Here is a 23,549-nt window from a genome sequence, read left to right as displayed (position 1 = left end):
CCTAGATTTTATGCAGGGTCGGACCGTATAGACCACTTTTTGTCCATTATAAGTGGCATTTTACCGGGGGTAGTAAAAGCATCCGACATAGCCGCTATAGAGTATCTACATCAAGATGATTGCTCGGTACGAGCATTGATTACCTTTTTAGATCATAATCTGGCCAGCCTTATTTTTAGAGCTAAAAACCTATTCAAAAAAGAAAGAATAGTCCTATTAAGAATATTTGAAAATAGAGCACCTTTAACCTCTCTGATGGGGCCCAAGGGCATAGGAATGGAAGCTCATAAAAGGGAAAAAACCAACCACCAAAACCATCAAAATAGAAAGCATAAGTTCCAGCAGGATCATCTCCATCAAACAGTACCAAATGAAAAAAAGGAAGCTCCACATCCAACTGGCGTCTGGCCTCGCACGTGTGATAGTGAGGACTCCGTTTTGGAGGAAGAACTCTCGCTGATAAAGCGATTCTGGTCACTGCATTCTCCAGCTCAAACTGAGATCCTGAAAAGACTTGATTTACTTCGAAGCAGACTAGAAAAAAAGGATGACCAAGGTGAGACAATGAAGGACCCGCATGTGCAGCCCATATCTCCCAAATGTCTAGTGGATAAGAAGACAGTGGGAGGCACCTTTAAATGTGTAGACGTGGAATTACAATCTGAGCCCCCTGTGATGTACAATAAAGTAAGACCAAATCAAGGTGTGAAATCTCAAAGCTCCTGGCACAGCTATCTTAAATTGTCTCCGAACGAATTAGCTTCCCCCCCAACTCCAAAATCTAGCCCCAAATCACCAAGAAGAGAGGATCACTACACTCTCTCCAAGCAGTCATCCTCGAAAAGAGCCAATGGGTGTGTTTTTTTAGACACCAAAGAATTGCTGGACGTGGTGACATAGACCCAGCTCCCCGAAGGGCCCGGGGCCTAAAAGTGCTGTCTTGGAATATCGCGGGTTGGCACGCCAAGAAAAACAACCAACAATTTTTGTGCTACCTTAAGCAATTTGACATCATCTTCTTTCAGGAGACATGGCAGAATGACCCTATATTTCTCAATGGGTATAACTGCCACTACCTGCCTGCCTCTCCATCTCTAAGGGGCGGCAGATCTAGTGGTGGCCTAGCTTGCTTCATTTCCACGGAGCTGGCGCATTCTCTAACAGCCCTACCCAGCTGCAATTCTTTAGCAACAGCCGCTCTACTTAGCTTCAAGAGAACTACTCTTCTGCTGGTCAATGTCTATATTCCCCCAGGCCAAAAAAATCCCGTGGCCAAGGCTACATGGGCTGAGCTAGAGGCGTTTTTAGAGCCTCTCGAATCTACTTACCCGTCTGCCCTGACTATTGTGTGTGGAGACTTTAACGCTCGTATAGGAACAGATGACAATAGTCTATACACTCACTTCAACCTATTTATGGACCCTGAAGAACAGACGGATATTGGTGCGACACGACTGTCCAAAGATAGCAGAAGTAATTTTTCAGGTCTCTGCTTAGTGCAGGCTGCCAGACGGAGGGAACTGCTGATATTAAACGGCAACATAGAGGGGGATCGCCCCGGGGAATATACCCATTTTTCCAAGGCTGGGGGAAGCGTTATAGATTATATTCTAATCTCAAGATTTGCTCACAGCCTTGTAAGGAAGTTTCAAGTGGGCCACAATACTCTGAGTGATCACCTACCTCTAATTTTAGAGCTTGCAGGTCGGCCTTTTGACTATTCTATTGCCGAGCCACAATATATACCTTCTGTAAATTTGGGTATACCTGCTCCCAAAAGACTCAAATGGTCCCCAATACTGAATGAAAATCTAACCCTCCTTCTTCAGTCAGTGGAGTTAAAGCTTATTCGCTCCGCTATTGTGTCAGGCAATTCAGTAGATGCGATTATGGAACGCTTTAAATTACTTTCGGAAAGATTGAAACCCCATTTAACAACAGTGATACAAAGCGCCGCTACAAAGAGGGCAAAGGACGGAGCTAGCTGGTTCGACCTGGAGTGCAGGCAAACAAGGAGACAAATGAGAACAGCCTACCAGAGATATAGGAAATTAGGGACTGCTCCCCTACTTAATGCTTATATTTATCTGAGACGGTCTTACAAACAATTACTAAGGAGAAAGAAACTGGAAGCTGAAAGAGCCGCATGGCACAGTTTGGTTAAGGCATCACACGAGAAAGATACTACTTGCTTTTGGCGAACCATATCTGGTCTACTGGATCAGGAGCGTACTAATTCCATCTGTACAGTGGAACCAATGGAGTGGTTGCACCATTTTCAATCTCTGTTCTATGACCAGGAAGCCCAACATTACAAACTATGCATTCAATTGGAGGACCTACCTCATTGGCCACCAGTAACTGTAAAGGAAGTTGAGAACTTAATCGCACAATTAAAGAACAACAAGGCCCCAGGGAATGATTACATCCCTGCCGAACTTCTGAAGTCCAACATTGGCTGGTGGGCCCCCCTGCTGGCGTCTTTATTCTCTTGGATCGACTCAACGGGTTTACTCCCAGATGGTTGGACTGAGGCAATAGTTATTCCAATCTATAAAAAAGGACCTATGCCAGACCCGGCGAGCTATAGACCAATCAGCCTTCTGCCTATACCCAGCAAACTATATGCCAAACATCTTTATATTAAGCTAACTAGCTGGCTGGAAACTGAAGCTATTCTAGCGGAAGAGCAAGCGGGTTTCAGACAAGGCAGATCCACCATAGACCATTGCTTCACCCTAGCCTATTTAATTGACAAATATGCCAAAAAAACCCGTGGGGTGCTATATGCAGCCTTTATCGATCTAAAGGCTGCTTTCGATTCAATTCCACGTGCAAGACTCTGGGATAAATTGAGCACATCAAGTATAGACAAAAGACTATTATTTCTGATCAGCTGTTTATATAAAGACACGGTGCTGCATGTAAGAACTTCGTTAAATGGCCATCTTATAGGACCAGTTCCTGTCAGCAAGGGGGTCAAGCAAGGTTGCATCCTGGCCCCAGTTCTATTCAACTTTTACATCAATGATATGGTTAACTGTTTGTCATCTCCGGACTTCCACGCCCCCAAACTGGCTGACAAATCAATATCAGTACTTTTGTATGCTGATGATGCGATACTCCTATCTCGAACAAGAATAGGCTTAAATAGGCTCATAGGTGAACTTTCAGCATACTGCAGGAGAGAGCAACTGGCAATAAACTATCAGAAAACCAAAATTATGGTTTTTGCAAGGAAACACAGACAGTACAGCTGGAGGATGGATAACCAGACAATTGAACAGGTTAAAGCCTTCAAATATCTGGGCATCGTTTTCCAGTCGACTGGGTCCTGGGATGTCCATCAAAAATGTGCCAAAGAAAAAGCAGCTCAAAGTATTAAGATGCTGTCCCGCTTCTTTTACACAAAGGGGGGCAGATACATCCCAGCAGCCCTTGAAGTTTTTCAAGCAAAACCTCTGGCGCAGTTACTGTATGGGGCACAAATCTGGACGGGGAACCACTGCTCCAGTCTTGAAACTGTTCAGTCTAAATTCCTAAGGCAGATATTCTGCGTCCCCACCTGTGTTCCAAACGCAGCATTACGACTCGAGGCCTGCCTTCCATCTGTAGAAACTCAGACCTGGCAAAGAACATTCAACTATTGGCTTCGTCTTAATCTAAATCCACCTGGTCTACTGCCTCTAGTAATGCAAGACCCTCACAAAAGCAAGTGGTTCAAAACTGTGCATCAAAAACTCCTTACATGCGGTTTGCATTCACAGTCCCTACTATCAATGGGCCTCATTAAAGCAAAGAGTCTAATAGGCCAGCGCCTGAAAGACATTGAACGGCAAAACAACCTGACTATCTTAAAGAAACTGTGCCCATGGTATACCTACTCTCCCCCTTCTCATTTTGACTCCCCAGCTTCATATCTGTTTAAATTAACCATCCCAAAATACAGACGTGCCTTTACATTGGCTAGATGGGATGTTCTTCCTTCTGCCGTACTCGAAGGTCGTTATCAAAAGACTCCATTTGAAAAACGTCTCTGCCCATGTGGAGATGGTAACACGGAAACAGTGTCCCACGTCCTCCTATCCTGCCCCATTTACAAAGACCTAAGGAATGAGATTATTACTCCACTCATTCTCTCCAACCCCGGCCGCTCACCAGACATTACACTGTATTTTCTCTTATCTGATACGGATAGTCAGATAACAGAGAAGGTCGCGAGGTACATCGAGAGAGCTGTGAAATTGAGGGCCACCATCTGAGTGACAGACTTGTTCATCTGACGGACCTCCTTTTGCCTGCTCTTTTCTTCTTTTTATTCTTATTTTTATTTTTAATTCTTGTATAGCTGTGGCCTGTTGGCTTTGCTAATAAAGTTTTGATCTGATCTGAAGGCAACGACTGATTGAACAGCTACAATGACAGTGTGACTGGATAGATTTCTTATCAGCCACTCCACAGAATTCCACACACTCTGGTGCTCCCTGCATAGTCTACAATTGGCATAGTCCTACTATATGAGTTCTTGATTTCCTATCAGATATTTCTGATTTCCTGCCAATCTAGCAGCTCAAAAGCACGAAGTGCAAGTAGATAAATAAGTACTGCTCCAGCGGGAAGTTAAATGGTGTTTCCGTGCGCTGCTCTGGTTCGCCAGAAGCAAATTAGTCATGCTGGCCACATGACCCAGAAGCTGTACGCTGGCTCCCTCGGCCAATAAAGTGAGATGAGCGCCGCAATCCCAGAGTCATCCGTGACTGGACCTAATGGTCAGGGGTCCCTTTACCTTTTAACAAGGTACTTGCTACTTTTTAAATGTCTATCATCACATGTGGAGGGTGGAGTGGGATTGCACCTCTTGGCTGCAAGCTCAAGCCATTGTGCTTTCAACTGGCTTGTGAACAGATTCCTAAATGCACACAGAGTCGCTATGCTTTGGGGGAGGGGTAGAGTCCCCAACTTTATGTTGATTTGGTTCACAGCTTCACTTGAATGTGCAGAGGATGTGATCACTGAGCACCATGAAGCTATGATTTCATTATATTATGCATTTGGATGTTTTTTCGACCTTGCTTCACTGCTTCTGAACTAGTACATTTGGATTGTTTGCACCAAACCATTCCTATTAGTCAACAAAGATTTTCCATTGACAATGCTTTCTGTCCTGCAAATTAACTTTGAATTTTGCAAACCAGCACAAAATAAGATCAAAAGCACTTTTCGATATCTAAGTGCAGCCTGTGTTTTCCAATGATAGTTTCTGTGGTTCCAAGTGTAGCATCCCTCACTTCTACCAAGCATTTTTTTCACCTGTAACTTCCTCCCTCCAGCCTTCAGGCATATATGTATGGATGCATGTGTGTGTGCCTTGCTATAATAAACACTCATGATATGGTAGGATATAAAAGATACAACCAACCAAAATTCAGGCTCCCCCCCTTTTTTTATTTGCACTTTTATATCTGCACATATGTTCTCCATGTGATTTGAAGTTAGTGTAATCTAATGCTAGCAATTCTTTAGCAAAATTTATCCCAGCACTGATTCCCAACTTTTCAGGCCATTTAGCAGAATAAGGCTATACAATCAAACCTTGGTTGTCAAACATAACCCTTTCCAGAAGCCCATTCGGCTTCCAAAATGTTTGACAACTGAGATGTGGCTTCCAATTGGTTACAGGAGCTTCCTGCACTCAAGCGGAAGCCACGTCGGATGTTCGGCTTCTGAAAAATGTTCGAAAACTGGAGCATCTACTTCCGGGTTTTCGGCTTTCGGGAGCCGAAACATTCTAAAACGGAGGCATTCGGGATCTGAGGTTTGACTGTATTGCGATTATTTCAGTGCATTTCTATGTATAGATACATTGTGAAGAGGAAAAGGTAGAATACAAAAACTGTAAATCACTCAATGTTTTGGAATTTACTGGTGTCAATAGGTTAATCTAGCACCATAAATAATAAATCTAGCTTTTCCTTGTGTTTCATTGCAGAAGGAAAGAATATTGGATTTGCAATTGGCTACAGTTCTAGGGGCTTTCTGCCAAGAGAAATCTCCTGCTCATGGTTCCCAGAAGTGCTGTACCTATTGATCTTTTTATATTATTGATCTATACCTTGTGTACAGTGTTTTCATCTTCTCTTTTTCTCTTTTTCTCCACCCTAGTACTCGGTATGGACTGCTATCTGGGTCACATGGAATGTTTTCATTATCTGCTTCTATTTGGAAGTAGGTGGGCTTTCTAAGGTAGGTTCCATGTAAATCCTGGTTTTGGGGAGGATAGGACAATGATGTTTTGATAATAACATTACAGAAGGAATATTCTTTTTTAAAAAAACAAAACAAAACCATCAGACATCATTGGGTTGCTTTGCTGATCATTTGCCAGTCTGTCTGTTATAGTAAATGTTTGGGCTGCCTCACCTATTTTTTCTTGTAGAGGGTGATCACTGAGTACAGCTGGCCACGGGAAACATATTAGTTACTAACAGGGCTTTCTTTTCTGCTGGAATTCAAGGGAACTCAGTTCTGGCACCTCTCAGGTGGGTGCCATTGTATTATAAGAGAGGTGTTCATTGTGAGTTCTGGCACCTTTTTTTTCTAGAAAAATAGCACTGGTTATTGGTCGCTCTGGAATTGCATTTTGCAAATAAGAGTGGGCTAAAAATGTTTTAAATATATAAGTAACATTTTAAATAGTGTAGCATTTTAACGCATAACAGCATGAAAACAAGTACCAACAGCTGTTTGGAGCACCATTATGCAAAAACAGCCTAATGCTATTTCATGACTATAATTCTATTTCTATTTCACAATATTAAATAAAAATCACAGATGAGAGCCTACATGTTATTTTGGTTTCCTGGAGAGTTAACAGCAGTATCTTTTACTTTCAGAATGTGTAACTGCTCGGGGTACAGGGACCCCACCCCAAAGCTTTTTTTACAAAATCCAAACCATCTCCCATCAGCTCAGTAGTTTGAATAGGCCTCTGAGAATGCCCAATAAAGGAAATACAGTAGTATTTTTAAGTTAATAATAAACAAACTGAAAAGGAAATGTTAATATAAATCCCAAGAATTATTCTGTCACCTATTCAGTAGCATGGGAGTGGGTGGGCAGGGTGAGTGTGAATGAACCTTTGGCACAGAAGAATTCTAATAAAAAAGTAAATGTGTATATATTTAATGAAATCGGCAAGTACATGGCATAGTAACAGAGAAGAACTTGTTCTAATCAGTGTCTAAAGCATTAAAATATCTATGCAAGTTTCTTACACACACAATGTCAGCTGACCTGGTGGGTCCTCTGTTTCTTTTCTTCTGCTCATGTGGTTTCTCCTAATCTTTCAGCTACATCATAGACCCCACAAGTCCTATAGTATTTCATGGTAATAAAGTTCATTCTGGGTTTTCTGACTATTTTAATCATCATACCTAAATAATATCCAGGTGTTGTTTTGGTGTATTTGTATTTCTGGTCCTGAAGGTTTATTGTTAGTCTGATCATTTTTTCTACAGCGTTTTTTGTTTTTTGTTTTTAGTCTGTGTTTTTTTTTTCAAGGTAGACTTTCAGAGTGAACCTTCATTTTCTTTTATTACACCACAGTTTTGATTATAAATTTCATTTTGGAGCAAAAGTCTCCAAGATATCTGAGTTAGCCTTTCTTTCTGATGTTCTTTATTATATTCACCCTTTTCTGTTTCAGACAATTTTGCATGATTTTTGGTTTGTATTGAAAATATAAACTTTTTAGGCAAGATCCAATGTTGAGGGGAGATTTTATGCTTGTTCCGTGCATGTACAACCAGAGTTCTGTTTTCAGAAGTTGTCAGAGTTCAATCTGTAGTTTGGCAAGAAGGTATGAAAACTTCAAAGTGGGAAAGGTGTTAATATGTGCATGTCTCAAAAGGCCTCTACAGTTCTGATCTAGGTAGAGCAAGTGGCTCACGAGGAACTGTCCATGGTGCTGCAGTAGCCGACCTCCCTTGCTGCCTTGCCCTGTAGGCTCCTCAGTGGAACACGAACAGACCAGCATGCTAGGTTTTTTTTAAACAAAGCTTTGTAATGCTCTGCTATTCACTGATAGTTAATGAGTTTGGGAAGAGGTGAGGTTATGTTTTTACTATTATTTCAAACAAAACAGACTGGTGAGGCTAAACCAGTGACTGAGCTAGAAGTATATACTGTATAACCAGACAATGCAGGACCAAGTGCGGTGATGGAAAGAGATGCTTGAGTTTCAGAAGCCGAAAGTCACCTCATTTCCTCCAATCTCAATCATTGCCTCCATTCTCAACCAGGCTTACTATCAGAGATGCCAGCTTGCATCTGTTTCAGTGTTGCAGACTATGATGCTGCTGAGCTAGTGGTGAGTGAGGTCAAAACAAGAATGGGCGTGCTATACCACACGCAAACCCACACACATTGCACCTCCACCCCCAGCATATCTCCCCTCCCCACATGCAATCACTGCACACAGCATGTGGATGCTTAACCTTTCCTGTCCCAGCAGCGACCCCACCCTCCTTAAAGCAACCTCACGCTACAGTTAGGCATTAGAAAATATCTAACTAGTGGAGAGGCTAACTCAGGAGGGGCTGCTGTGAGCGAGATGGTGAGGCCACATGAGGTGCATCCAGCCTATGGCTCAACTGGTTGCCTATGCTATGGAACAAGAGTCCCTCAAAGTCTTTCTTCACTCCCTGCAAGCTTCAGAATAACTTTTTGTAGGTATGCTTCACTTATACAACTGCATTCCTGACGACTTAATTAGAAAGCCTTTCCAGATGGTGCCAAAAATAGTTTTGTATTTTCCCAGGTGACATTTACAGTGGTTTCATAGAATTGCATAAAAACAGGATCATAAAACAGCAATATTGTTTTAAGTAGGAAATTCATTTTCTTTTATTATACCACAGTATCCCATTCTGCAACTGCAAGGGAAAGAACTGAGGGTTTCGATGGTGGATAGAAAAACATTACCTGGATTCAGGATCTATCTGTAGATGGATAGTAGCAAGGGTGGACTTCGGTCTTCAGAAGGCCAAAATTTAACATGGGTTGCCAGTGCCCAGGGCTGTGTGGAGGTGAGGGATGGTGGGAGGGAAATATGCATGCACATTCAACTGCCTAACAGTGTCTGTGTCACCCAGGAGATTGCAGCCACAGAGATAAGAAAAGAGGAGTCCTTCCATCGTATGGAGAGGTCATTTCCTGGCTCTCATGGAGAAGCCATTTTCAATGAAACCCAGCAATGGAAGTGTACAGCTGTATCGAGGCAGCACCAAGTGTTGACGTTTTGTGCCCCAAACAATTTTGCACTCTGGGCAACCACCCTTGTACCCCCCCCCCACACACACTCCACCACTGGTGCCACCCCACCTGTCACCTTCCATTCTGCTCAATTCACTTACATCATAGTTGTGGCACCTTGCAGTGCTCCCTAGGCTTGACATGCAGTATGGTGGAACCAGTCACGCTACCCTAAATCTGCCTCTCTTAGCAGTTCTACCTATTGAGAATCAACTGAGAGGTAGACCTGGGATGAAAGTTTCCCAGAGGCCAGGTATGTTCATGCCCCATCACCAGTCTTTTACCAGGTTGACCAGAAAGGATAGACCTGTTTTCTTGTGCTAGTTACCCTTTCACAGTTTTTACCACCCCACCTCCTGGGAAAAATCTCTGTGGGTACCCATGCCAGCAGAGGGAGAACTCAAAGCAGGGGTGTTGCTTTTGAATGCAGTTCTGCCTTACTTCCTTGCTGTCTAGTGCTGTCCAAAACATATTTCAGCCAATCCTAAATACTTTTGTACTATATAATCATAGAATTGTAGATTTGGAAGGGACCCCAGGGGTCATCTAGTATAACCCCCTGCAGTGCAGGAATCTCAGCTAAAGCGTACATGTCAGATTTAGCCTCTGCTCAAAAACTTCCAAGGAAGGAGAGTGCACATTTTGCAGATATATCTTACAGCTAAGATAAAGAAAATATGTGTGATACAATTATCTGCAGCTCCTATTCAAACCCTATTTAAAATGAGATGAATGGCCTTTGTTGGATACTACAATAGATGCCTTTGGTTTTTGTATTCTTTAAAATTCAGGTGGAAACCCACTTGTAAAATGCTTGCTTCTTGAGACTCTTCTCCCATTTGAGGTTGGCACTTAAACAAAACCTCCCTTATTGTGCTCTCTTATAATTGTTAGGGTTGTTGTAAAATTGACCACGTAAATATGATGAGTGAGCCCTGAAATGTTTTGAATTTCTTTTATTTATTTAGTGCAGAAGGAGAAGAGAGTCTAGTATAAAAGGAAGGCTTAAGGTTTCTGAAATCAATGATTCTGAGAATTGCCTAAGTGTTGAATGATATGCATGAATAATTTAAGACTGTTTTGTTTAAATGTGCAAAAGTCAAGTTATCCTTGTGCGACACATTGTCAATTGCCAGCAATTTCCTATGTTTTTGAAAACCACAAGCAGCAATTTACAGGAAAGATTAGGGCTGTTACTATACAATGTGTGACATTTTCTTGATTTAAACTGTCATTCTGAAAAGCTGTTAAGAGAGATCTGGAGTTGGAGAGAGCATATAAAGTTTAGTGGATTTTTAAATTTTTTTTTAAGCTGAGCTTCAGTTTTATTTTTTTTTGCTTGTTAAAAGCCAAGCGCAGAAGTTGAAGTATGTGTGTATGCAGATTTGCATTTTCAAAGGAAATTGCATGTGGTCTCTTTTGGCATTCATGTGATGTGGCGGTATATGCTACAGCACTGACATTTTACATCTCCTAAGTACAATAACATATTTCTTAAATATCAACACTGTTCTAAGGATATGCCAGAAGTTTGATAGTAAGTGTTTCAGACAGCTGGCACCACAACAATATATACTGCTTTTATCTCAACCTGTCTTTCTAGAAATAATGCTCAGGATTAATTTATTTTTAGGTTATCAAAAATCAACTCCACTTAAACTCATGCAGCACCTTTCTAGTTGCTTTATATGTAAAGACACTAGTCTCGATAATGATTCTTTAAATGGGATCATATACAACAAGCTTTACAATGATTTCTGTAGCCAGATTAGTTTCCAAACTAAATTCTGGGTTTCGTGTTGACTTGTTTCACATAGATCACTCCACATTCTGTCACCAGGCAATGTGTTTTTTGTTTGTTTGAAGGAACTGTTTATTACACAGCACAAAATACACATAGCAGTAACTTGAGGTTATGGCAAAATCAGGTCCATTTGGAATGCACAGAATTCCTTCAACTTAAAATTAAAGTAAGTAAAAGTTGAATCATCCAATTTAATTTTAAGCTTGAGTCATGCAATTTCTAGGAAATCACAGTTCAATGTCAACAGGTTTATATACCTTTGGCTTTCCAGATGTTGCAAGACAACTCCCATCATGCCTGACTATTGGCCCTGCTTATTGGGACCAATGGTAGTTGAGTCCGACAAAATCTGGAATGGCACGGGCCAGCCACCTACTGCATTTCATTTCTAAGTGTTGAAACTCTTTTTCTTAAATTTCATGGTAAATATTGTAGGCATATAAGAGTGAAGTAGATAAAAATTACTGGTGGAATTCAATATAGTATTAAGTGGGGTATGTGCAAACAGAATGAAGTCTGCTGGTGTAAGGATGCTTGGAATTGCAGCCCTGTAAGGGATAAACTACAGCTTCCATGATTCTTTGCGGAACATCAGAGAATCATGGCAATGTATGGCATGTACATAGCCACTGAATACATGCTTCATTATCCCTATGGTATAGAATGCAATGGCTGGAGATATAGACCATGACCCTCTGAGATTGATGGTTCCTGCTAGGGGTGGGTCCCTGCAGAACCAGCCATCAAAAAGCTTCTGTACTCTGCTGGGGCAACAGCTCTCCTTGTGAGTGAGAGAAAATGCTCCAGCCAGCACCTGTCACTGTGTTGCATCCAGGATCCTAACTGACCCTGTTTTCCCAGATGTAACACTCTCTTGCCAATAAGTGCCTCTTATTCAGTTGGAAAAAGCAATAATACAGAAGTGGGCCCCCAAAAGGTGAATACACCCACACCCACACACCCCTGCGGTTGACACTTTGCACATCAAAGTGAGCTCCAGCTTCTGGAGGATGAAAGATACTTGTTGGCAGGATCATGAGATTCTTACCTGATAAGAAGAGCATTTTTCTGAAATCTAAGAAACCAATACAGTAAAACGTGTCTGTCTCTCTGCTGTTATAAAGTTTACTTAGATAGCCAGCTGAATGCTCCTGCGTCCGTAGAACCCTTTTTGAACTTGTGTCAAGTCCAACTAACTTCATTGATGCTATATAGAATACAAGCCCTTTCAGTGTATTTCTTTCTCCACTGCAGTATGTACAGCATCCTTGATTTATCAGGCCATCTTATGTAATGTCATGTTTTATTACCTCACTATGACTTCTGAATCAAGGATTTTTGATGACTGCAATTCAAACCAAAGTGGTTCTTTTAATGCTTGGATATGTAAGCCTAAAGATATTCACATTTTAGAGATTCAGAATTCTCACTGCGTGAAAGATGTGGTGTTAAACTGCTATTGGCACTTGGTAAGCAACTGCTCATGAGTTTTGGGTTTGGATAAATTAACATTTAGCAGCTTTATGCAAGCTAGAGAGCCATAGTAAATCACATTTGCCTCTATGTCTGTCTTGGAGCCAGGATTCAGGTCCAAAAGTTGCTTTCAGTGTCCCAAAAGTTTTAAAGTAGTAGCTGCTGAGAGTGCTGTCTAACACATGCAGAATGCATGTCCCTAAAACCTGAAAAAGTACAGCCTGCCCCACTGCTGGAATGTGAGACAGAGTTTCCATGCATGTGACCTTCAGAGAAGCTTGAGCTACGGTATCTCTTTTTTCTTTTTCCGTTGGTGGTCCTCAGTTTTCAGTCTTTTTGTTCACAGGGTCACATGTTCACTAAAGTTCAGAAACGATAAAAAAATAACCTGAAGAAAAGGGTGAGAAAATACAACAAAAGAAACAGAAAAAGGCAAAATACATCATTTCTGTACATGTAGCAACTTGCTTTCCTCTTAGTGTGATATTTGGTCATCATTGTGCCATAGCATCTTTTTTTTTTAAAAAAAAAATATCAATAAGAATTTATTTCTGCAGGATTTATATTCAACAAAAATGGGCGTGGGTGTGTTCCATGTAGGGATGAAATATAGATAAGCAGATAGTGGGAAATGTTGTCTGAGGGCTAGGCAGAATTTGCCTCCTCAATTGACTCGGGACTCCTGCTTCATGATGGAAAGGGATGGCATATTGGAAGTGGAGCTTTCAGTGGGGATTTGTGGACACTGGAGACTCTAAGCTAGAAATCTCCTGGTTGCAGAGGTGGATTTAAGGCAGCGTGACTGTTCTGCCACACTGAGCACCACACCTACAGGGCATCACAGGGCATTGCAACTATGACATAGTGAATTAAGCAGAAGGCAAGAACTAAGGGGGTGCCAAATTTTGGGCTTGCACAGGGCACCTCTGAAATTTGAAAGACCAAAGTCTGCCCCTGCTGGTTAACATCTAGTCTTTGAAAATGATCCAGTTTTTCTGCCTGTGACTTTTAGAGGTTGAGCACATGACCAACCTTTCTCTGTCATAGCTTTGCTCCATCATTTGCTTGTCCCTCGTCTGTTTTCCCCACCCCACCCCGCCATTTATACCGTATTAAAATTAAAAAGTCTTATAGGCTGTACATTGCTTTTTTTCAGGATTGAAAAATACACACACTTTGTATTTTTGTCCCCTTGTAACATCTTCCTTCTGCAACCATGCTGTTTGCACCCAAATCCAGAGTGAAAATGCCTAACGTTCTGCTACTATGCCTCATTGGATAAACATTGCTTTAACACTACCTTTGATGATCCCAAATGTTTGTTGTTGCCATTTCTCTTTTTATCTGGAAATCCCCTAAGGAAATTCCTTTATTGTACAATCCCTTTGAGCAATATTTTATTTTCCAGGAATAAGGGTGTGAACCAGAACCAGGGGGTGGGGTGGGGGTGGCCTGGGAAGAGTCCCGGGAGCAGGGGGAGGGCCAGAGGGCTGGGGGAGGCTGCATTTGACCCCCAAGCCTGAGTTTTCCCACCTCTGTTTTAATGCCTTCTTTAACATCTTTACACTGTCTTTTATTGTTAAAATAGAACCATGGTAAGACTCAGCATATGGTGTGAAATAAATGTTACTTAAGATATTTTATATGTTCACAAAAATGATAATAATCCGACGTACAGGAATGTAATAGCACATTCCTTCCTGTCAGAAGCAAGGGGGAAAGCCATATATAAGTAACAGCAAAGAAATTGCCACTACTCTCGTCTGGAGTGATATGCTATTAGATGCTTATCGTGTGCCTTAAAAAGGATATATTTAAGTGACAATCATGCCTAACAGCTGAGAGCTCATTTCATTGGCTTGGCAGTTGCTATCCTATTTTATGAAACGTTAATACCCTCCTTTTTTAAAAGATTGTATTACCAAGCAGCCATACGTCAACTCGTTCTGATAACTGCAGGGCTAAGGGCCTCTTATAACCAGCTCAGCATGTGGTAGTAAAGGACAGCAAGTCCATGCCAAGTTCTCCAGCATGTCAGATTGAAAGTGGCCAAGTACATGCACAGAACTCCTCCCAGATCAAGTTTCAGCACACACATTTGCAGTGATCTGCCCAAAGGAAATATAGACTAAGACTACATAGCTCTTTCTTTAGAATGAAAACGACAAGCTCACAAGTTGCCACTGATTTTGCCCAGTGAATTTTGCCACACCATTGATTTTTACTAAACTTGGAGAAAGTGCTGCAACTTCAAATAGGAATTATGGTAGCTGGCTTTTCCCTGCTACATGGCAAGGTTCCATCCTGTTTTCAGGTTTTTCTGTTATCACCATGTGTTGAACTAGGTGTGTATCAAATTACAGCTCCCCCCCCCCCATCTCACTGTCCACTATGCCAGAAACAAATCTGATTAATTGTGCAATTATTCACATAATCATTTAATAACTACTGTCCCTGATGGATATGCTCTGCTTCCTCAGTCAGCAGCAGTATGCTTTCTAAATACTAGTTGCTGGAAACCACAAGATATACAAAAGTTTATATCCAATACAAAATATATTTTTATAATGCACCTGAATAAAAGAAATACTTTCAAAATTGAGGAAAGAGGAGAAAAGTAAAAAAAGAAAAAGGAGCGAGGGAGAAAAGGAAGATGAAAAGACTTCTGATTCTCCATCTGTCAGCTAAATATAGTAACTTGTTCACTCTTTGACAGCCAACTATCCTATTTTCTATAAGCCAATATTTTTTCAATCTTTAGATCCACATATTACAAGTTCATTTTCTCTTTCACGCAAAAAGTCCATAAGAAGTTTCCAATCCTTAATAAATGTCAAAAAGATTTTTCTCTGATTAAGCATGTTAACTTTTCCATCTCAGCTAAGTCTAATAATTTTATCAAGCATTCCTCCATAGTAGGTAGGGCTGTATCTTTCCATCTTTGTGCGTACGACAATGTCGCTGCCACTCCTGTTTCAAACAGAATTCTCCAACAACCCTAACTGTAAGCTACAGTTGTGTTGGATGAGTTTCAGTTGGTAAGGCTCAAGGATGTGGACAAGGTGCTCGGATCAGTTAGGGCAACCACTTGCGCTCTAGACCCTTGCCCCTCTTGGCTGATGAAAACCAGCAAGGAGGGAACAGCTGACTGGACCAGGCAGGTGACCAATGCCTCTTTATGAGAGGGGGTGGTCCCTGCCTGTTCGAAGGAGGCAGTGGTAAAACCACTCCTTAAGAATTCGGAAAACCTAACTAACTACCGGCCAGTTGCTAATCTCCCTTTCCTGAGCAAGGTTCTGGAGCGAATGATCGTAGACCAGATCCAGGCACTGTTGAAAGAAACTGATTTTCTGGATCAATTTCAATTGGCCTTTAGGCCCAGTTTTGGCACAGAAACTGCTTTAGTTGCCCTGTATGATGACCTATGTCAAGAGGGAGACAAGGGAAACTTCCCTGTAAATTCTCCTTGACCTCTCATTGGTTTTCGATACCATTAACCATGGTATCCTTCTGGAGCAAGTGTCAGAACTAGGGGTGGGTGGCACCACTTTGCGGTGTTTCCAGTCCTACTTGGATGGTCATTCCCAGATGGTGTTGCTTTTCAGCCCCATGTTACCTTCAATGTGGGGTTCTGCAGGGCTCAATCCTATCCCCTACGTTGTTTAACATCTACATGAAACAGCTGGGTGGGGTTATCGGGAGGTCTGGAGTATGTTGTCAGCAGTATGCTGATGACGCTCAGCTCTATTCCTCCTTTACATCTGCAGGTAATGGACTGGATGAGAGCCAACAAACTGAAATTCAATCCAGATAAGACTGAGGCGCTGTTAGTGGATGGTTCCCTAGACAGGATAAGTGGGAGGTTGCCTGCTCTTGATGGGGTTACACTTCCTCTGAAGGAGCAGGTTCATAGCTTGGGGGTACTCCTGTATCCTTTGCTGTCTCTTGAGGCTCAGGTGGCCTCAGTGGCCCAGAGTGCCTTCCATCAGCTTCGGCTGGTGGCCCAGCTACGCCCCTATCTGGACAGGGACAGCCTAACTACTGTTGTCTATGCTCTGGTCACCTCAAGGTTAGATTACTGCAATGCGTTATACGTAGGGCTGCATCTGAAGACGGTTTGGAAACTTCAGCTAGTGCAGAATTCAGCAGCCAGGTTGCTCACGGTTTGAGCATATTACACTGATCCTGGTCCGACTGCACTGGCTACCAGTTAGCTTCTAGGCTCAATTCACAGTGATGGTTTTGACCTATAAAACCTTAAACAGCTCAGGACCACAATACCTCAAGGTATTGTGCCTCTTTCCATATGAACCTACCTGGACCCTGAGATCATCTTCTGAGGCCCTTCTTTGTGTGCCTCCTCCTCGAGAGGTTGGAGGGTGGCAACGTGAGAACAGGTCTTTTCTGTAGTGGCTGCGTGTCTGTGGAATGCTCTTCCCAGGGATGTTCGTCTGGCGCCTTCATTATACACCTTTAGGCACCAGGGGGAAATGTTCCATTTAACTAGGCCTTTGGTTGATTTGATTGACATCCTATGCCCTTTTAAAATCTGGGGGGTTTTTTGGAGGGGGGTTTGTTTTTATTTTGATTATGTATTTTGTGGTTTTATATTTTGATTTTATTCTTTCTGTGAACCGCCCTGACACCGCTGGGTATAGGGCGGTATATAAATTCTAACAACAACGACAGAGTAGGAGTCTACTTAAATAAATATTAAATTTATATACTGCCCTTCACCCGAAGATCACAGGGCGGTTTACAACATAAAAACACAAAATACAAAATGCAATAATAAAATCAATATCCCACACACCCACACAAGGAGAGGAGCTGGCAAGGAAGGGGGGGGGGGGAATTTACACAAGCGGAAAGAATATGGAAGGAAGGAAAACAGTTGAAATATGCTTAGAATTGCAACCTTGATGTCTTTTGACCCCACATGTCAACTGTAGACTAAAGGGGAAGACGCAGAAAGCATCTTAAGCCAGAAGACTGCTTTAGGAGGCTTTGAACCATACGTTGACACACCATAAATAAATAGCTCAGTAGAAAGTGATGGGGTCTCTTCTTGAAGATAACACAGGGTCTATTTGCCCATCGTTTTAGTGCATTTCTACGTGTTCGCTTCTGACACTGTGTTCAGGGTATTCTATCCTTAATCCTATTTTGTTGTAGGATGTCTCTTTCCCCCTGAAAGGTGTTTAAGCAGTCACTGATTGCAATCGTCAATTCAGTAGGAGTTACTCTCTAATCTAGTGTACTTCTAGGATTGTAATCTGTCACTTAAAAGGTCCAAATTAGAGCATGACCCAGTACATTTTGGAGAGTACTGAAGCAATAATGAGATTCCCTCAAACTACCATATGTTCCGGCGTATTAGGCGACTGGGCATATAAGACAACTTTTGCTGTTAAATTATAGAGTTTGGCCGCCCACCAAGCACCGCCAGGGGCAGAGCGCGCACCCCTCCGCTGCCTCTGCTGTTGCAGCAGTAGCAGCCTGAGGCGAGGCGTTTGGTGGGTGGAACGAAACTGAAACCCGCCACCCGGAGGGAGGGAGGCCTGGCCCGGCTCCCTCCCTCCCTCCAGGAAAAGGCTGTGAGCGGCCGCCTCGGCCTCCACCGCCCTCACCTGTGGGGATGCCCAGCTCCTTAGAGCCCCGGCTGAAGCCATGTACCACCTTGCCGCAGCAGGCTCTTCATGGCACCCGCGAGCTAAGCGAAACCCTGCACGGCCACGGCGGAGGCCGGATCCGGCTCCCACGACGGCAGCAGCAGACGGGCGGGTGGATGAGTGCCATGCTCGGAAGGACTTTCCACAGTAAGGAGAGAGCAGCGGCCAATGAACACGCACTGTGCCGGTACGGAAGAGGCGGGGCCTCGCACTGCGTCACATGAGGCTGCGTCCCCTTCTGTGGGGAGGAAGGAGGAGCGATGGCAGAAGGGGTGCCTCTGCTCACCGGCTCCCTCTCTTCCTTCCCAACAGGTGGCTCCATGTATACCCGGCGTATATGATGACCCCTGACTTTTGGGGTGATTTTCCTGGGTTAAAAAGTCGCCTTATACGTCGGAACATATGGTATTTTTCTTGAAAATATCAGGGCAATTGATTGGCCCTGATTATTTTCGCACATCCATATGAATTGTAATCTCACTTGTTGGTTGCCAGATTCTACATCGTTTCTAATGACTAGCACACTTGTCTTCTGAAGGGGGCATGTTAATGTCCGGGTGCATTTACAGTGATATGTTTTTCTTTCCAAGCAGCTTTAAACATGATAACTCCATCTTTCTTGCCTTTGTGAATCAGTAATAGCAGGAGATTTCTAAAGAGAAGAACAATGTCTAACTGCTCCATTGCCTTCCCACAACTAGGTTTCCATGTCTATTTCTCAGGTTTTTTTCTTTTTAGAAATGCCATTGCAATTTTGAAAAATGAGGAGGCTTGCATCATTCTTCCTTGACTATAGGGAACATTTTATCATCTGGAGCTGATAAAGAACGACATTTTACAGACTTCTTGTCAGAAAATGGGAAGTGGCTGCTGGTGATAAAGTTAATTATTAATGGAATTGGAAACTAGGCCTTCCCAGCCACAGGCGCTATCCTCAGTCTATTTCTGGTACTGGAAAGAAAAAGTCATGTCCAGGCTTACTATTGCATCTCACAGTTGCATTTGTGCTGCACAGCTTTGGTTAAAACCCTAAAAGTAGCTCTTAACTTGTCCCATAGGATTTATTGAAGTGCTCCAACTTATTTAAAGAGTAAACAGTGTTAGAACCATTATACTCATTGAAACCATTGGTCCATTTAGCTCAGTGTTGCCTACAGCAGGGACATTTTGAATGTACATAGTAAAGCCCATTTTGTCATGCAAGTCTAATCACTCAGACCTGGAGATCTTAATCCCCCTAATAATTTCCAATTCTAAAATAAGCAAACCATTGCAGTCTCAAACGAAACCTAAGTAGCAGTTCAGTGAAGCTAGGAATATCATGACCCACTTCATTATGAAGGTAGTTGGGAAATGATCCAGATAACCTTTAATTTTCATCTTGTTGGGGGGATTTGGACATTATTACCCTTATGTCAGTTCCACATTTTGGGGGAAATATCCAAGGAAACTGACCTCCACAGAGAGTGTAAAGTAAATTTTTAAAAGCTTCAGTGATCTGTAGCACAACATTAAATTTAAAGCTAAAGCGAGACTTCATGTCATCTGAGAAAGCAGCCTGAAACTGTCTGTAAGAGGCTCTTTTGTAAGTGCCAAAACTGATTACTGGAACTGTCTGCCCTGCCCTGCCATGCTAACATAGTGGAAAAGTTATTCCCATGTTAACAGATGAGAAATGTCATTGGATTTGTCAAAGCTATAAGAACTGAGTTTGTGGGGTGTAGTAATAAGAGAGAGAAGGGACCATTAACCTGAGCTGTGTGGACAGTTTAAAGGAAAAATCTCAGAGTTTAGAAGACTAACTGTCAGACATACTTCTTAAAAGCTTCAGTCTCCTGGTAAAAATCCCAGAAACCTTTTAAATTGTATCTGGCAGAAATAAGAAACCAATTTTTGATTCGGTTTGATCTCAAAGTAAAAATGAAAACAAGAGGAAATAATTAGAGAGCTGAGCTAGGAATAGATCTAGGCGTGCAGAACCTTCTCCTTTGTGATGTATAAATAAGTTGTCTCATGCCATCCAATATTTAATAGGTGAAAACAGGTAAATTTGCAGTTAGTGCAATGTTGTAGTGATGGACCAATTTCAGTTGATTTGGAAGTGAGCTCAGAAAATGAAACTGTTGTACAAGAAAGTTTGTGATGACTTGCTTTTTCCAAGCCGTATGTCAAAATCAAAAATTCCACCATGCTGTTTTCTGTGAGACCAGGGGTGGTGGGGCAGCAGCAAGGACACCTTATGGGATGCCTTCTTTGTCCTTTCCAGGTGCCTGGATCAATACTGACATTCGGAACAACATTGGTTGTATCCAGCACTGCTGTTCCACTCATGCAACAAACTTCTGTTTGCGCAGCAGAACTCCACTATCTCTTCCTTTCCTTGCAGCCTCTGCACACTCTCAAAATCTGCTTCAGAAAGTTGGAGAAAATTCTGAAGCAGAGTTTTTTTGTTTTGTTTTGTTTTGTTTTTTGTTTTTTGCTTGGAGTAGGGCAGAGAGAGAAAAAGAAGGAGAAGTCAAAATGCATGAGTGGACTAATAGCCCAAATCCCCAAAACTCTGCATAAGATTTAACAGTTCTGGACAGATAACCATTAATACACTTGCCTCCTATATAACTATGGTGCTTTTTTAAAAGGCATTTTTAAAAATACATTGAATTTTCCATAAGGCTCACCGTAACCATCTAGTGTCACATTGTGTATTGCACTTAAAACACACTTAAAACTTTTTATTTGCAGCTTTATAGCTGAGTCCTAAGACATGCCCCCCATGTGAGGATGTGTTGGGAGCCCAAATTGGAGTGGGAAACTTTGTTACCATGCTTGCTCATTACAGAGGTCTCTATACACATCTGAAATCTACTTCTCTGTGTTCAGAGATAAAGCCCTTCTGGAATCCCAAAACCTAGGGGGAATTCAGCTGAAGTGCTGGGTGGACTTTTGTCCAGCTAAAGGAAGCAGTGAAATAATGATTCAAAGAGATGTGCTATAGTAGCAGGACATGTTGTGTGTAGCAGAAATGGAAAATCTATGAAAATTTGGAGTGCTCCCTTTGCACAAGTATGCGTGCTTGTTTTAGGCTCTCACAGATATACTTGCAAATCCAAGCCAAGAGCTACAGAGAAGTAAGTGTGCCTGTGTGCATACACTATTGGTTCAGCTCTGGGAAATATACATAATAGATTCTGCTACATAAATGATGCCTGCCTGTCTAGGAAATAATAACTAGGTTACCAGTTATGTGTCAGTCAGATGACTTACTATGAGCAAATGTACGTCAGTCTTAGAGTCTCATATAGGAAACAGACAGATTTTTTTTCTAGTATAGTCCCCAGTCCTTTTAATAATTCTTCCTCCACAGCAGCAATGCCAGATTAGAATACTTAAATCAGTTGAAAAACGTCATAATCAGCCAGTATTTAGTAGGCAATAAAGCAGCAGATAGAATAATGAATGTGACCAAATGGGAAGAAGTGACAGCGCTTTTCAATTAATCTACTTTGGCAGCCAAACAAACACTGCATAAAAAATTTATGACTGCACAAACTAATAACAGGAATACACAGTAATAATTGCTGATGGAGAAGAAGTAAAAAGTAAATGTTCTCAGATAAGTAATGTAGGACATAAAAGGACCCCTGGATGGTTAAGTCCAGGCAAAGGCGACTATGGGGTTGTGGCGCTCATCTCGCTTTCCGGCTGAGGGAGACGGTATTTCTCCACAGACAGGTTTCCAGGTCATGTGGCCAGCATGACTAAATCACTTCTGGCACAACAGGACACTGTGATGGAAACCAAAGTGCACAGAAATGCCATTTACCTTCCCACTGCAGCAATACCTATTTATCGACTTGCATTGGCATGCTTTCGAACTGCTAGGTTGGCAGGAGCTGAAACAGAGCAACGTGAGTTCACTCCATCGTGGGGATTCAAACCACTAACTTTCTGATCGGTAAGCCCAAGAGGCTCAGTGGTTTAGACCACTGTGCCACTGATGTCCCTTAATGTAGGACATAGTACTCTCATGAACATGGCTTTTTTTAAAAATAAAAAATACACAGACTGAAGTCAACTAACATGTAAATTGGTTACAAAACATGCAATGGTGCTGTGAGAGGCTTAGTGATAACTGTCACCACAGTTACATACACTTCAGGTTACTTACGCTTCAGGTTACAGACTCCGCTAACCCAGAAATAGTACCTCGGGTTAAGAACTTTGCTTCAGGATGAGAACAGAAATCATGCTCCAGCAGCGCAGCAGCAGCAGGAGGCTCCATTATCTAAAGTGGTGCTTCAGGTTAAGAACAGTTTCATGTTAAGAACGGACCTCCGGAATGAATTAAGTACTTAACCCGAGGTACCACTGTACATATTGTTGCACTGGCATCCGTCTGTCTTGAAACATAATGGAGTGTGCCTCTGGGGGTGAAGTCGAACCACTGTGTTAGCAACACCTAAGTGACCTCCCTGGAGTGCAAGCCTGGGGAGTGTGTGAGGAGGTCCTGGGCTGCCCAGGAGACAAGATCCCCCTTTTCGGCCTCACTGCTGTAGTCCTAAGGAAAGCAGAGCAATACTTTTGGCACCAGCTTGGCTGCAGGAATTGCTGGAAGGAGCCACACAACCATCCAACCATTTTAGGCCTTCCACTCTGGATTTGTGTAGAGTTTACTCCTTAGCCTTTTGTCCTCCCAAAGATATTCTTCAAGGCAATGGAGATTTAGGATCTGCATTTTCCTTCTCCTAGATGAGCTACCTACCTTCCCAGGTGGGCAAGCCCCATCTGTCCCTCACTTCCTTTTGCAGCACATGCAGAAACCACCTTCTTTGTATTGGACCCACTGCTGGCCTCGTCCACTCAATCTGCCAGAGTCTGACTTTGCATTCAGGGAAAGGCCCTAACTCACCAAAGGTTTGAAACCCATCGGCTACCCTCCCCTGGTTTAGCCAGCCAGTCAAAGCCATTCCCAGAGTGTGGCCACTGTTGCATGTTGACAGCTTCTAGTAGCCACCAGTGAGAGTTGAGTGCAGAGTGGGTACCAAAGCTGGACAAACTACCCCAGAAGGAGCACAATGTGGCCTCCAGCAGAGGTACTACCCCTCCCTTAACACCCCCCCCACCCAATACATGTACACAGGTGCTTAAGAAAGCATGTCTGCTGTTCATAGCGGGAATCTTGATTGTGAACCTAGTACAGATGCTGCAAGCACAACTGCTTCATAAAACATAAAGTCTCATAAAACATAAATTCTTCCTGATAATGTTTTAAAAGCCAGTTTGTTTGTTTT

At 42.4% G+C, this 23,549-nt stretch overlaps 1 protein-coding gene across 3 annotated transcripts in view; it reads left to right on the top strand.

Annotated features, from left to right (window-relative positions):
* The window catches only part of NKAIN3 (sodium/potassium transporting ATPase interacting 3), a 214,273-nt gene that overhangs the window by 102,632 nt on the left and 88,092 nt on the right, over positions 1-23,549 (top strand). For all 3 annotated transcript variants that reach the window (XR_014159606.1, XM_081874835.1, XM_081874836.1), the window contains exon 3: positions 6,163-6,243. Coding sequence is in view for 2 of the 3 variants with exons in the window: in XM_081874835.1 (XP_081730961.1) it covers positions 6,163-6,243 (81 nt within the window). In the remaining variant the exon portion in view is untranslated. The remainder of the gene's footprint in view (positions 1-6,162; positions 6,244-23,549) is intronic.

This window comes from Podarcis erhardii (genome assembly GCF_964252035.2).
Source record: "Podarcis erhardii genome assembly, chromosome: 8".
NCBI classification, from domain to species: domain Eukaryota; kingdom Metazoa; phylum Chordata; class Lepidosauria; order Squamata; family Lacertidae; genus Podarcis; species Podarcis erhardii.
The sequence above is the reverse complement of the archived record's forward strand: the minus strand, read 5'-3'. Positions and strand labels throughout refer to the sequence as shown.